Source organism: Delphinapterus leucas, chromosome 5 (genome assembly GCF_059928025.1).
Source record: "Delphinapterus leucas isolate spDelLeu-1000000601 "Yukka" chromosome 5, BTC_Dleu_Yukka2, whole genome shotgun sequence".
Lineage (NCBI taxonomy): Eukaryota > Metazoa > Chordata > Mammalia > Artiodactyla > Monodontidae > Delphinapterus > Delphinapterus leucas.
Window position 1 is genome coordinate 105,542,945 of NC_143133.1, and position 16,164 is coordinate 105,559,108.

At 42.7% G+C, this 16,164-nt stretch overlaps 1 protein-coding gene and 1 long non-coding RNA gene across 5 annotated transcripts in view; one reads left to right on the plus strand and one right to left on the minus strand.

Annotated features, from left to right (window-relative positions):
* Positions 1 to 367: 367 nt before the first annotated feature.
* LOC149749212 (uncharacterized) lies at positions 368 to 2,821 on the minus strand. The gene is made up of 3 exons (XR_016393372.1): positions 2,233 to 2,821; positions 1,508 to 1,703; positions 368 to 732 (listed from the first exon to the last, which is right to left on the minus strand). It is a non-coding gene; the product is annotated as an uncharacterized LOC149749212 (long non-coding RNA).
* A 28-nt stretch (positions 2,822 to 2,849) lies between these two features.
* The window catches only part of TMEM154 (transmembrane protein 154), a 61,461-nt gene continuing 48,146 nt past the window's right edge, over positions 2,850 to 16,164 (plus strand). The window contains exons 1-2 of one of the 4 annotated variants that reach the window (XM_089912341.1): positions 3,002 to 3,071; positions 8,570 to 13,184. Coding sequence is in view for 2 of the 4 variants with exons in the window: in XM_089912339.1 (XP_089768465.1) it covers positions 2,984 to 3,071 (88 nt within the window). In the remaining 2 variants the exon portion in view is untranslated. Of the gene's footprint in view, positions 3,072 to 8,569; positions 13,185 to 16,164 lie in introns of all 4 variants that reach the window. The other 3 variants (XM_089912339.1, XM_022599644.2, XM_089912340.1) reach the window with 3 other exon arrangements.

The window sequence follows — 16,164 nt, forward strand, 5'->3', positions numbered from 1 at the left end:
CAAAATGAATGGTGGGTAAAATTAGAACAAACAAAGGTAAACAGCCCTTTACCTAGTGCACAGTCACCCTGGGATTTAACTGCAGCAAAGAGATCACAGAGGTGCCACAATTTTTTGATCAGTGATGGTAATTTTCTTCCCCTGGAGGTCAGCTTATCACTTGAAGGGTCTTAGAGCGCACAGGAGTCAAGAGAAAAGTACAGGGTGATGCAGGGTTTCTCTGCGGCTTATTTTGCACATCATTCTAAGTGAGGTAGTGTTGCCTGCTCAGAAGCAACACCGGGCACCCTTAGAGAGACTGAGACACTGGCTGGCAGGGTGTAGGCTCCACGGAGGTCTGTGCTCCAGCCTCAGACACCTGACTCTGCAAAGCCTCCAGCAAGCTGTATTTTAAAATCAAAGAAAAATCAAAGAAACCAAGGCTCACACCTTGCTGTTGCCAAACACATGCCTCAAGCCTAGGATCCAAGATTGTTTTAATAGAGCGTAAATGGCAAAATGAAGAGATCTCCCAAGCCCTGGGTCTTCTCTCTGGCACACATGCGTTGCAGTGGGAGAAATGCCTGCTAGAGCAGGAATGATCGCCCTCAAACTTAGCACTAGAGGGTTTTGGAGCCAGTGGTCTTTTCATTTGTTCATCGATAGTCTGATTAACAGGTCTTCCTCCTTTGTTTTCAAATCGATCATCCAGTTTTGAACTCTTTTCTTCTGCTGTTTGTTCTGTATTGTCACCTAGAGCGCAAAAGCATATTTTATCAGGAATTGACTCAACTGCCAGTTTAAAATATCGAAATGCAGACTGTAAATCCATTAACACGGATTAGTACGTGAATCGTCAACCTATTTCTGCAGTTAAGAACTGAGATAAGCAGTGACTAATGACAGTGAAGAGCAGCAATGCACTAAACAAAAAATTAATGGCCATGTCAGGGGCTGAAGAATCCAGTCACCTCGTGTGCTCACAGCTGTTGGATCAGTGAAGATGGTATGGACCAGAAGTTGGTGACTCACGATAGGCTGCCGGCAAAGGGTTAGAGATGAGATGGGTGTCTGATGCCTCTCTCTGTCTGCCTGTCTCTCTTGGCACCATAACAAACATGATTATGAAATTCCATTCTTTTTTTGTGGTTTTTCTATAAACTTTATTTCTCAAAACGGTCTTATGATATTTGTGAGATAAATACTCAACATTTATGATGAAATTCCATTCTGCAGTGTTTAGGACCTAGACCTAAACCAAGGGGACTTCAATAGGACACAGAAAACCTAACCTACTCTAATCGCCCCAAACACTGCTATGAACTATCACCTCCTTCCTGTATTGTTTCAGTTGGGTAGGATTTCCACCCCCATTCTAATCCAACTCAGTTCTCTTTTGTTTGTTGTTAACAACCTCTGAGAAAATAGTCATTCAAGAAGGAAGAAAGGTAAAATACAGAATTTTTTCCCCCCTGAGAACATATTCTGCTTTGGAAATAGGCCCCTTAAAAGATCATTTATCTCTTACCATAGATCCAGCAATCGAGCTCCTTGGTATTTTCCCAAAGGAGTTGAAAACTGATGTCCACACAAATAGGCGTACACGGAAGCTTCTAGCAGCTCTGTTCCTAATCGCCAAAACATGGAAGCAACCTCGATGTCCTTCAGTAGGTGAATGGATAAATAAACTGTGGTCCATCCAGACAATGGAATATTATTCAGCACTAAAAAGAAATGAGCTCTCAAACCAGGAAGAGACATGGAGGAAACTTAAACGCATTTCACTAAATGAAAGAAGCCAGTCCGAAAAGGCTACGCACTTCATGAGTCTAACTGTCTGTCATTTTGGAAAAGGCAAAACTGTGGTGACAGTGAAAAGATCAGTAGTTGTCAGCGGTGGTGGTGGTGAGGGAGGCATGAACGGGTGGAGCACAGAGGAGTTTTAGGGCAGGGAAACTACTCAGTATAATACTATAATGATGATACATATCATTACTATACCTTTGTCCAGACCCATAGCATATACAACATGTGGACTATGGACTTGGGGTGGTTATGATGTATCCATGAAAGTTTATCAATGGTAACAAATGTACCACTCTGCAGGGGGTATTGATAATGGGGGAGGCTGTGCATGTTTGGGGACTGGGGGTACATGGAAAATCTCTGTGCTTTCCTCTTAATTTTGCTGTGAACTTAAAACTGCTCTAAAAAATAAAGTCTTTATAATGAAAAAAGATAAACCAACCAAACCTGAAAAGATGATTTCTCTCTGGAGAAGAAGAGCACACCCTTCAGGCATGGGTGTAGCATTGTCCTTTCCCTTCTGATGAGCTGTGGGGGGCAGGGCATTCAGGACCCAAGGAGGAGCATGTGCCTGGCCAGAGAGAAGTGGGATGGCCATTTCCTGAAAGCACAGGTGTCCTTACTGTCTGGTGTCCAATATGGTAGCCACTAGCCACATGGAGTTACTTAAATTTACATTAAAAAAAATAAAAACTAACAATTCACTTCTCGCTAGCCCTATTTCGAGTACTCAGCAGCCTATGTGGCTAATGGCTACTGTATTGCACCTCTCAGATTCAGAACATTTCCATCATGTCAGAAAGTTCTACCGGAGAGCGCTGCTCTAGACTCCAGGCAGCCCCCGAGGCTGACCTGGAGTCTGAGGATCAATAAAATCACAAATCGAGAACCGACCCCCAGTCCCAGATTCTGAATGACATCTGAGCAACGGACACTGCTTCCACGGGGACAATGTCAAAAGACGGAGGCACACGCGGGGCTGGGACAGAAAAGGGCTTGAGAGGCGTGTTAACTAAATCAGCGCTTGAAGAGCAACTTCTCTTTGGCAATTCTTGCTGGTCTGACAGGCTCCTGCCGAATTACATCACTTCCTAAAAAACAGGCAAACACCTCTGCTTCAAGTCAGCACCGACCCAAACAAGCAGGAAACAGGAAACGTTCACGTTTCTGCGGGGCTGAAACTGCGCGCAGCATCACGATGCCGGGGCGCGCGTATCCCGAGGCTCGCCGCGCCGCCCTCATCTTCGCCCTGGTCATCGCGTTCCTCCCCACCCGCCAGGCGCAGGGTAAGCACCCCTAGGCTTTCCACTCCAGGCGAGGAGGATAATGAACGCTTGTCTCGTGCCGAGGCTACAGAACTCTGCCGGGGAGGGTAACACCCAGAAAAATCTAAGCCTTCCTGTGAAAAAAGTGGAGAAAAGTCGAACTGTCTTTTTTGGGGGGAAGGAGGGAGGAGGGACTTGGCTTCGTTTGCAGCCGGCTAATCCAGCTCCAGCTCACTCACTGAATTTACCCCCTTCCCGCAGTCTTTGTTTTCTAGGATGTAATTTACCGGTCCCAGTCATTTACCGGCTTTAATGGGCATATTAAGAAAATGATCAGCTCTTTGGCAGTTCCTGTAAAAGAACGTTTCAATCAGCTGAAACAGAGAAATTATGAATTTACTTTTAATAATGTGGGCTGAGAAGTCTGCTGGTTCCAGAAATTCCTGGAAAACTGGGGTATGGACATTTACTACTGGAAAGTAGACTAAAGAAACACCGTAATTAAATTTTAAAAAAAGTAAACAGGAAATTATCTGAGGAATTACCAGGCATCCACTGTAACTTATTAAGTCTTTCATCTGCTTTCCTTTGATCTTGTTACTTTGGGAGAGATTTTCTTTGCATTGATTGCGACTAATGAAGCTTTGTTTTAAAAAGTAATGTGACAAAAAAAAAAAAAAAGTAATGTGACTGTAGTGAATCAAAGGTACCAGAAAAGACAAAATATTAAATCTCATAATTATGAGCTAAGAGCAGCAATTGATTTATACCCTGACAACAAGTACAATCACCCTCCATTGCCTCTTACAGTTGTGTGGATTTGCCCTTGGGTAAGTAAGCTAGTTGCCTGTGGTTCCTGTCAGTGAGCACTGCCTGCTGCTAGTGTAGAGCTGTACTGGGGGTGCAGCTATACTGAGTGTACAGCTGTTCGGGGGGTGCAGATGAAGAAACTGAGGTGGAGGAAGGTGAGACCCACCGACAGTCGGCTCTCCTGATTTAGACTCCAGGCTCTCCCCTCTCCCTGCAGGGGATCGACCACGCCCCCTGCCTGGACCTCTGGACCATATTCCTTTCCCTGAGGGGCGTCCCTCAGCACCCACGGGAGCAGGGCCCAGCCACCCCTCTTCACCTCTTTTAACTCTCACAGCCACCACACTTGCCTCAAACACGCTCCTGAGAATGACATTTAACCTGCCTGAGTAGTTTCTTGAGCATCTGAAAATGATTGACTCAAAGTGTCTGCAATTCAGGAGATGCAAAGGACTCAGTGAAAGGTGTCCCTCTGAGACCCGTATCTGATCAGTGACTCTTCCCCCGAAAGAGCTCCGGTGGCTCCTCATTTATGGCCCCTGGCCTCTCACTGCAACCTCCTTTCCATGGTATCTCCTTCTGTCTCCCTTCTGCTCCCCAGCTGCAGCCCCTCAGTCACGGTACAGAGTGTATGCTCCAGGCCTCTGGGGCTCTGGCCACAAGTGATGACAAGTTCCATTTTTTTCTACTGAATGAATGCCTATGCCTATGCTCAGACTGAATGTTACCTTTTCTTTGGTGTCTCTCTCACTGCCCCTTCCCTGGCACGCTGCCTGTTATGCCCCCAGAGACCTAAACTTCTGTAAACCCAGCTAACCACCTGGAATCATAACTGTGTCTATGTCCATGCCTCCCACCAGGCTGTGAGGACCTCCAGGGAAAATAAAATCCCCTTTTGTTCATCTTTGATTTCCCCAAATCTTGTAAGGGGTCAACATAAATTAGAAACTCAGTTATTCTTGATAAATACTAAAATCATCCTAGAATGGATATGAGACTGATCACTAAAGACTGATGAGCTCCTGAGAGCAGGTCGTGTTAGGATGTCAGGAGAAGTGGAAGATGAAAAGCTGCATTTCAGGGGAGCACAGGGATTATCTGAATCATCCCACACACTCACCTGTCTCCATTCCCAGTGCCTGAAAATGCAAAACTGCCCACTTGCAAGCAGCTGTATAATCAAAGCTTATTACTTTGAGATTAGCCAAGGGAAAGGCTGTTCTAAATTAAGGACTGAATATATATTGTAAAATTAAATAAGGTATATCCTTTTGAGCTAATGGTGCCTAAGACTTTAGGACGTGAGTTCTTTTAAAGGTGTCACAGTTGTATCTATTTCTTTGAATTCTTCAAAAAATACCTTGGAGATGTTTGGTAAAAGAATCCGATCTACTGAACAGCCTGATTCTCCTTTGCAAGCATAATCCAGGTTTATCTCAAGTCAAGCCTTTATTAACCACAAATAGGCAACATTATTTAATAACTGCAGTTACCTGAGACCAGCATCATTATGGTTGAGTCAGCATCTTTTTTGCTTTATGTAGATAGAGAGTCTGGTGCAGAACTGATTACTATCACAAGTGAAATAATCCACTTAGAAGTGAGAGAAATGAGAAAATAGCTTTTCTGGGATTTTGACAAAACAGATGAGAATAATTAAAGAAAAGCTCTGGGCCTAGGTATCTTGGCCAGTGTAGGATGCTAAGAAAGTTCAGACTCAAGGCAACATTCTGCCCGTGGAATGAAGGGCCACCTCATTCCTTACCCTGTGCCCTCTCAATGTCAGCTTAACACTATCAGAAAGCTAAAAGCAACTTCCAGATACAAAAAGCACGGGATTTATTAGCTGCTAAAAGCAGAACGGTCTGTAGAAAAAAGAGCAAAAAGTCACAAGGCAGAAATAAGACCTCTGTAACTGTTTTGGTGACCAGAGCTAAACATGGAATTTGACAGAGAGGACTAGGAGATTTTTCTGGGCTGTTTCAGAACAGTAAGGATCATATAATTATTGGACGAACCTTCAGAAGGAGAGAAAGAAGAGAAGAAAATATGGGTTGCAAAGATGAAACTGCACTTTCTGATACTGTTCTTATTTCAGTGAATGTGACTGCCACCTGCTATTTCCTGGGACAGTCCCAATTTCAAGTAATAAAAATGATGATGGCCAACGTACATACTGCTCAGTATATGCCTGTTCTGAACACAGGACCAACTCATTTAATTCTCATAACAAACCTTATACAGTGGCTACTATTATTCCTATTTTACAGATGAGAAAACAGGCACAGAGGGGTTAACTGACTTGCCCAAGGTCACACAGCTAAGTAGTGGATCTAAGTAAGATTCAGCCTCAGGAGTCCACGCTCTAACAATACACTGTATTACCTCTGGGTTTTCAGGCTCTTCCAGGCTATGTGTCTAGTTTTAGGTTTGGAAAAGTATGTCTCTGGTGCCTTCCTGACTGTGTAGGTGTATCACACAAACTCTTGGCTGGGCTGTAAGTTTATCACATGTTCATAAAGGAGCTGTATTTGTTTGATTGGGTCAGAGACTGGCTGACAGGAAAAGGGATAGTGGAGTTGGGTTAAACTTTGGCCTGTGGAGGGGAAGGGAGAGGCTGAAAGGTACAGAGTGAGCAACAGAGAATCTGGGGATTAGCATAGTTAAGACCAGAAGCAGGAAAAACAGAATGTTGAAGTCACTGGGTAAGAGGCTTTGGGGTGTGGGAACCAGGGAGAGAAAGCCCAGCCTTCTGTCAGGCAGAGTCACGGCCGTGGGAGAGCCCTGCTAAGAACTGACCCCAAGGACCAAACAGCCCTCAGGGGCAAAAAGAAAAGAAAAAAAAACAAACAAGCAGAGAGGGTTTTATTAAGGCTTAAAGTTCTTCTGTGTCTAAAAGGCTGACCCAGGAAACCAGGAGAGGGCAGGACTTTGGCTGGGATAGGCTCAGTTCTGTAAAGAAACAGTGCAACCTGCAATTTGCCTACCTGTGTATATAGTTTGCACCACCCTCAACTGTTGGCAAAGATGTGGAGAAGCAGGAACCAGGCACCGCCCATGGGAGGGCAGATCAGTGCAGTCCTCTAGTGTCTCCTGCTGCTGAACCCATGCATTGGGCTTTGAATCTAAGTTACCATATTTTTCATTTCTAGAAAATCCTAGAATATTGTACAATATATAGAGAGAGTCTTGGTTTTATTTTTCCTTATTTACTCCTTCTTTTATGTCTTTAAACATACTATTCACTATTTGATAATTTTTATCTGAAGTTTATGTAGATCGAATCTTGTTGCTTCTTGTATCTGTCACCTCCCATCATGATGAAAATCTTGGGGGAATTAGGGCAAAACCCAGCCCACAGAGCTTGGCCCACCCTATTTAACAGAACCCCAGATTTTCTGATCCTGTCACCAAGCTACTGTAAATACTTTCCCAGGGCAGCCTCAGTCCTGTCACCACAAAATAGCGTTTGGAAGAAACTCAGATAGGGGTGTGCTCTGGGCTCGAGGAGAGCGGGTGCTTGGACCTCAGGCTTAAACCCCAGCCTCAGGTTGGGGAGAGGGAGACCTCAGGGATCAGCCTCCAAGAGCTGTGTGAGGTACCAAAACCTCATTAGAGGTGCAGGCCAGCAGAGGCAAGCCGGTAACCAGAAGCAGGTGACCAAAGAGACCAAAGAGACCAAAGGTGACCAAAGAGACCAAAGTGACTGCCAAGGAGCAAAAGTAGACAAAACCAAATTCAAAACCAGGCCGTGGGTCAGGGGTCCACAGTGTCAGGATGATGGTGAGGTCAGCCTGGGGGAAGTGCAGCTGACTTTGGACTTTGCCAGAATCATTGCAGCTGCTTTTCTTTTTCCTTTCTTTCTTTTTTAAAGCCATGAACTGGTGTTTTAGCTTTCACTTTTGACCCAGTAGGTAGACAGGAACGCCTGAGAGTACTATATAGCTTCTCATATCCTGCGGGATTCGGGCAAGTCCTCATAGGTGCGTAGGTATGGCTCTGAATTTAAATTTCCTCTACAAGTTTTTTTTTTTCTTTCTCCATATTTTCTGGGCCCTTGGGATTTCCTTGCTTTTTTGTTATTTCTTTATACATTTAAGAAGCTGTTTCTTCTATTTCATCCAGTATTTCTAGGTGCTGCATACTGGGCGAATTTTTCAGGTTACTAACTATATGAGGTTATTGGAAAAGGAATTTTTTTCGATACAGCCATTCTGGAGGACAATCGGGAAATATTTAGTCAACTGGAGATGTTCATACCCTACAACTACAACAGTTCACTGTCAGATCACTCACAAATGTACGACCTCAAAGAGTCATGGCCAAGGATGTGGATTGTAGCATTGTTTGTAAAAATAGAAACAATCTAAATATCTATTAACAAAAGAAAAATACATGAAACTTGGTATAGTCACAGAATGAGATATCATAGAGCAGGTAAACTTAATGAATTACAGCCAAATGTATTAAGATAAATGAGTCTCAAATGTAATGTTGACCAAAAAACCAGTGGAAGATTAATAATTATAGAATAATTACATTTATTTAAAGTTTTTAAAACACTCCAAATTCTGCTTCTATTGCTTAGGGACACAGGTGTATTTGGAAAGTGTGGGACTGATCCGTGTTAATTGAGGAGAGCCGGTAACTTGAAAGAGATTGGGGGAAGGAGGGCTTCAGCTGTGTTTACAATGTTATGTTTCTTTCAGAAAAATACATGGTGGTCCAGGGTCAGCAAACCAAGAATCATGGGCCAAACTCAGCCAGCTTCCTGCTTTTTTCCAACGCTTGAGCTAAGAATGGTTTTTATATTATATTTTTAATGGTTATATAAAAACAGATAATAGCCTGTATTTTGCCTCTTGGCCCACAAGCTCTAAAACAGTTACTCTCTGGCCTGTTAGGAAAAAGTTTGCCAACCTCTGCTCTAGTCATTATGGGGAAATAGAAGATAATTAGGGTTGGTCCCCTGTTATTTGTTACATTCATCTCTATTCCCTTTGGTAGGTATACGTTCATAATGAAAAGTGAGAGAGCCTGTGAGCTCTTTTCCAGCTCTCCTGAGTCTCCGCGAGCTCTCCTCCCTCTTTCTTTTCTATAACTCCCAGTCTCTTTGAAAGACAGCCAACACATCTTCATTTTCACTCTCCGTTCACTTCTCAACCCCCTGCGATCTGGCTGCCATGTCAAGCACCGCACTGAAATCGCTCTGTCTGGGTCACCAGTGCCTTCTAATAGCCGAACCCAAAGGACCCATTTCCATCTTTATCTTCTGTTTTTCTCTGTAGCACTTAACATAATCAATTATTGAAACCCTCCTCTTCCTTGGGTCTTATGAGGCCATTTTCTTCTTGGTCTCCTAGGACTCTGATTGTTCCTCTCCCGTTTGGAGTTATGAATCTTTCTCTTCCACCTGTTCCTTTGGTATTTATCTTTTCTTTTCTCACTCCTTACATCACCTCAGGGTCGTGACACACTTTCATCATTTTTATCTCCCTCCTGGGCTGATGGTTCCCCAAATCACTCCAATCAGGGATGTCTGTTTAGCTCCAGCCCTACATATTCATCATCTATCTTCCTTGGAGACGTCCCAGGAGCCCTGGGCTCAGCTTGGCCAAAACGGAACTCTTTCTCTGCTCCCTACTGGTTTAGGCCCTTCTTAGCTCTCACCTAGGTTACTTCATTAACTTCTTAACTAGTCTCTTTGCCTTTAGTCTCTTCTCGAACCCAATTTCACATAACCTCCAGAGTGATGGTTCTCTAACAAAACTGTGATTATTTTTCTCTTGTTTTCACCCCTTCAGTGGTTTTTCATTTCCTTCGGATAGATTCCAGCCCCCTCAGCCTCATTACGAGGCCCCTTGTAAGCTTGTGCTGTGTTCCTTTCCTACTAGACACTTCCCACCATGCATCCTATGATATAAGTACTTGAATGTGCCAACCTCTGTCGGGCCACGGAGCTTTCTATAGCTGTGCTTCAGCTGCAGTGCCTTCCTTGCCATCGTTGCTTGACGAACTCCTGAGATTCAACTCAGTGGTCACCTCCTCTGGGAAGTTCTCCTGAATCCTCCACCCCGGATGCAATGAATGCCTTCCCCTCCCATATCCTCATGATGCTCTGTGCCCAAACATATTATGGCTTTTATGAAACTGTAATGTAATTATTGATTTGTATGCCATTGTCCCTACTTCCCAGTCACTTCCCAGGGAGGTTGGGGCCTGGTCTCATTCACCCTTACGTCTCTAGAATAGCTCCTGGTACATGACAGGCACACAACTCACTGACTAAAGGAATGAATGACATGAAATTTATTCTATAGCCCAAGACTTACTTGTGTTTGTGACAAAATTATAATCATTTCAATAATGCAGTGAAACTGTGGTGATACCTGGATAAATATGACTTTTCGTTAATCCAGTTTTATTTTGTTCTGAAATGTTAAAAGTCTCCCAAATCATTTTGTGTGTGAATAGTTCAGTTCTGGCTCCTCAAACCAAACAGGGAACAGCTATAGCTCCCTCTCCTGTAGAGAAAGCTACGTGGCTGTACCTATGAGTAGTTCCGAGAGAGCCTTCTGTCCATCTCCCTCTCAGAATATAGAGGAAGTTCAGACCCAGTAGATAGGCATTGAGCAGCATGACAATTCGCAGAAAAGCCAGGTAGTTACAGACATTTTGGGGAAGTACTTTTTTTTTTTTTTTACATATTTATTTTTGTATTTATTTATTTGGCCGTGCCCCGCAGCATGCTGGATCTTAGTTCCCCGACCAGGGATCGAACATGTGCCCCCTGCAATGGAAGCACAGAGTCCTTACCACTGAACCACCAGGGAAGTCCCTGGGGAAGTATTTTTGAAAAAAAAAAAGGGGAATATTAGTTTCATAGACATGAAATTTCAAGCCAGTAAGAGCTGATTTGAAAACTTGAAAAAAAAAGTTATGTAACATAAAAAGAATAGAAAAGTCTGCCTCTGGTGCCTAAGACAGCATAGAAGCATTTCCTGAGAAATTAGAGGAGGTGGTTGGAAAGGAGAGCTATCCACCCCAGCAGGATCTCATGGGTTGTGGTGTTTTGCGTTTGCTTCCTTAAAACAAAACCAGCGAATCTAGTTTTTTTGGTGCAATCTGAATTTTTTTCTATGTTTCTTTATTTTACATGAATTAAAACAATCTTCATTATTTCTTATTTCCCCACCCCATTGTGGCATTCAGAAACAGGAGTCTACTTGTTAGGAGGGTTTGTTGACATTTTTTCCCCCTGACAACACTGTTTATTAATTTTAACATCTATTTATTCTTTTCTAAAAATTATGCTTATTTATTTTTCTATGATTCAGATGGCCAGATTTAGCAAATAATATAAAACACTCAGATGAATGTAAATTTCCAATAAACAAAAAATTTTTAGTATAACTATTGTACATCCCATGCAATTTAATGTAAGTATACATAAAATATTGCATGGGACACATTTATACGAAAACATTATTTGTTGTTTACCTGATATTCAAATTTAACAGGCGTCCTGTATTTTATCTAGTAACTCTATTTATGACTATGATGATCTTTCGGCAGGCAAAGACCATTGCTGTATTGGTGCATCACTAAGACCAGAGACATTTTGGCTATGTAGCCAGTTAACAAATATTAGAATATCTAAGTTGAGTCCTAGATCAGTCATTCAAATAACAAGGAATTATCACTAAAAAATAAACAAACAAACAAACAAACCCCTGGTGATTAAGTAGACGAAAACTAGGAATCCAAGAGTGGATCAACTTTAGAGAATCTATTCATGTAATTTGTCACATCAAAAACTCAATGAGAAGGACTTCCATGGTGGCGCAGTGGTTTAAGAATCCGCCTGCCAATGCAGGGGACACGGGTTCGATCCCTGGTCCGGGAAGATCCCATGTGCCACAGAGCAGCTGAGCCTGTGCCCCACAACTACTGAAGTCCATGCGCCTAGAGCCCGTGCTCCGCAACAAGGAAAGCCACTGCAATGAGAAGCCCACACACTGCAACCAAGAGTAGGCCCCGCTCAGCTCACCGCAACTAGAGAAAGCCCATGCGCAGCAACCAAGACCCAACACAGACAAAAATAAAATTAATTAATTAATTAATTAATTTTAAAAGAACTAAATGGGAAAAAAGTCATGGGATTGTATTAATAAATGCAGAAAAGAGGTTGACAAAAGAGAGTGAGAATAGCCCAGAAGCTCAAGCTGCGATACTGAAATTCTGAGGACTTGGATGGGCAAGGATCTTGGATGCAAGGGCAGGACTGATTCTCTTTGGAGGTAAACTAGGATCACAAGCCAGGCCAGCCTTAGAGACCTGCTAAGTGGCTTTGCTGACCCTAGAAAATCCCATCCACCGTTTTCTCCGCTCAGATGCCACTTGGAAGACCTCATGAACTTGCTTCCTTCTTGAGCCTCCTGTAAGAAAACTTCCAACAGCAAACACACTCTGGCCCTCTGCTGCCCCAAAGGCTGGCACGGAGAACTTTTGGTTATACCCTCCCCCCTTCCCTCCTGCAGCTCCTGGGCCCCCACATCTCCTTCCCCTGCCTTCCTCTTCTCTGATGATCACAAGCATGCATCTACCATTTAGGTTTTGGTTTGTCTCTCCTGCAGTGGCTTCTGGTAGCACTGAGCTTGTGCTGACCTGAGCAAGGAGGCCAGGCCAGCACAGAGACCTGTGTGACCTGCACCAGAGTTCCCCTCATTTATCCACCCAGAGGGAGGCTGACACAGCAGCCAGGGAGGGCAGGGCAGGTCGAGGAACATTTGTTTTCATGTTACTCTTTTACATTGTAATTTTGAAATTGGCTTCAAAAGAGAGGTAGAAATATAATAAAAGTAGTAATTATCATTACTAACCTGAATACTTTTCTATCACTTAATAATCTTTCTTTTTTTCATTGTAAAGAATTTTTCACACTACTGTATCTAAAATAATCAACAAGGACCTACTGTATAGCACAGGGAACTCTACTCAGTACTCTGTAATAACCTATATGGGAAAAGAATCTGAAAAAGAACAGATATATGTGTATGTATAACTGAACCACTTTGCTCTACACCTAAAACTAACACAACACTGTAAATCAACTATACTCCAATATAAAATAAAAATTTAAAACAATAAAGTACTTTTGTATCTATCATCCCACTGATGGTAGGAAGAAATTTTAAATGTTAAAAGTGTATTCTGTGTCATAAAAATATATACATTTCTTAAAACTGCCAGGTACTGACGGGCCAGGATAGGATTCCAGTGTTTGAAAAGGTACTCAGATGGTCAAAAATGCAGCTTCTCCAGGTGAGTAACTTCAAACCAGAGACAGCCTTAGGGTCTGGGCAAGTCTGCTTCAAAACAAGGAAGCTTTCTCTGAGAAAGACACCAAATAAAAAGTATAAAATGAAAAATGCATCTGAGCATGTGGGCCTCCATGGTGGGACATGTTTTCCTTTCTTTTCTTTTTTTTAATGTTATTGGAGCATAGTTGATTTAAAATGTTGTGTCAATTTCAGGTGTACAGCAAAGTGATTCAGTTATACATAAACATATATCCAGTCTTTTTAAGATTCTTTTCCCATATGTGTTATTACAGAGTATTGAGTAGAGTTCCCTGTGCTATACAGTAGGTCCTTGTTGGTTATCTACTTCATATATAGTAGTGTGTGTATGTTAATCCCAGGCTCCTGATTTCTCCCTCCCCACCACGTTTCCCCTTTGGTAACCATAAGTTTGTTTTCAATATCTGTACGTCTGTTTCTGTTTTGTAAATAAGTTCGTTTGTATCATTTTTAAAAATTAGATTCCACGTATGAGTGATGTCATATGATAGGCATGTTGTAATCTGATAGTAAATTGCAATTGCAGGGTGCTTCTCAAGGCAATGGGGTAAAACACAATGGTGCTTCACAGGTGCTTCCCAGAGCAGACTATTGTATGAAAGCCTTTTATCAGATGACCCTGATCAAAATAAGCAAAAGAGGCATTTCTTAATGATCTTTCTACATAAGGCATTGTCACCTTTCGTCATCTGATGGCTGAAGAGAAAGGGTGTACGAAACACAGACACCATTTTACCTAGACTGCCCTTCGGTGCTTACAATCTGCCACTAACCTTCGCTGATTTTGCACTGAGCCTGTTCACCCAACGATTTATAATGTCAGAAAAAACATACTAAGTGAACATATTCACTTAATAAAGATGGTCAGATGCCTAGTACAACAGAGCTTACAGAGGAAATAACAGTCCACCCCCACTAGTCCTGCACCCCAGAGAGAGTTCAGGTGCCTGGACTATACACGTGAGGAACCCTGTGACACGCCTGATTCCAAAACCAAAACCAAAACCAGCAAACAAAAAGAAAACCCAAAAAGCTAGAAACGTGAAATTTCATCATTAGGGATTCTTATCTTTTCACTAAACAATTCCTCTCATTTCCCAGTGTTTTCTTTAAAATTCAGGTAAGTTTTTGAGACAACCACCGTAGATCCCTTTTCTCTCTGTGACTAAGAACACACTGTGTGTGTTCCTGGAAGGGGGTTAGGTTGATTGAGGGAGGGGGATATCAGTCTCTTGATAAAAAGGCGAGAGGCCTGTCTAGCACTTTACCTCCAACTCATCTGGCCTTTTTCCTAAATAGCTGTTCAGTGAACAGCAACCATACAGCAGACACGGTTCCCGGGGCTGGAGATAGATACAGAGCAGAACAAAGGAGGACACAGACAATAAGCAAATAGTACAAGGAGGAAATCACTTCAGGTAATTAACAGCTCATAGTACTGTTTCAAAACCAAGTAAACTAGAGAAAGGGCAGAACCCTTCAGAGCACCCCCTGTGCCTTATGCAGGATGGTGTCCCAGTGGCACCGTCTGGTCCACGCCAGCACCCCAGCACCGAGGAGGTGGTCCATCCACTCGGCGTTAGTACCCCCTGCATCAGCACAGTCATCCTCCTGCAGCCCAGCTTGGGCCTGGGGAGTCTGGTTTGTTTCTTCCTGTTGTATTCCCGTTTTACCCCTGGCCACATCACAGTCAGATGTCACAGATACTGAACAACTGATTTTTGTAAAAAGATGTCAGGGCTCCCCTGGTGGCGCAGTGGTTGAGAGTCCACCTGCCGATGCAGGGGACCGGTTTCATGCCCCGGTCCGGAAAGATCCCACATGCCGCAGAGTGGCTGGGCCCGTGAGCCATGGCCGCTGAGCCTGCGCGTCCGGAGCCTGTGCTCTGCAACGGGAGAGGCCACAACAGTGAGAGGCCCGCGTACCGCAAAAAAAATGTCAGAGTTGAAGAGATAGACTGCTTGACAGGTACATGCACCTATTTTTGTTGTTGTTAAAGTATAGTTGATTTACATTATTAGTTTCAGGTGTACAGCATAATGATTCAGTATTTTTATAGATTATTCTCCATTACAAGTTATTACAAGATAATGGCTATAATTCCCCATGTTGTACAATATATCTTTGCTGCTTATCTATTTTATACACAATGGTTTTCATCTCTTAGTCCCATATCCCTAATTTGCCCCTCCCCCCTTCCTTCTCCTCGCTGGTAACCACTAGTTTGTTTTCTGTATCTGTGAGTCTGTTTCTGTTTTTCATATAGATTCATTTGTATTATTTTTTAGATTCCACATATAAGTGATCTCATACAGTATTTGTCTTTCTCTGACTTATATTCACTAAGCATAATATTGCCTAGGTGATTCCATGTTGCTGCAAATGGCAGAATTTCATTCTCTTTTATGGCTGAGTAGTATTCCATTGTATATATTGGGTGGGCCAAAAACTGCCTTCAGTTTTTTAAGTAAAAATAAAAGACACATTTTTCATTTTGACCAAGAACTTTATTGAACAATGTAGTCACCCTTTTGTTCCACTACCTTCTGCCATTTTCCAGGCAACTTCCTAATTCCATCTTCCCAAAACTTTTTATCTTTTTGAGCAAAGAACCGTTCCTGGTGCCTTTTACAGTCTTTCAGGGAATTGAAATTTTTTCCATTCAAAGAATTTTGTAAAGACTGAAATAAATGGAAATTCGAAGGTGCAATGTCTGATGAATAGATGGATGAATCAGAACTTCCCAGCCAAGCTGTAACAGTTTTCACCTGGTCATCAAACAAACATGCGGTCTTGCATTACCCTGATGGAAGATTTTGCGTTTTCTGTCGACTAATTCTGGACGCTTTTCATCGAGTGCTGCTTTCAGTTGGTCTAATTGGGAGTAGCACTTACTGGAATTAATCATTTGGTTTTCCAGAAGGAGTTCATAATAGAGGACT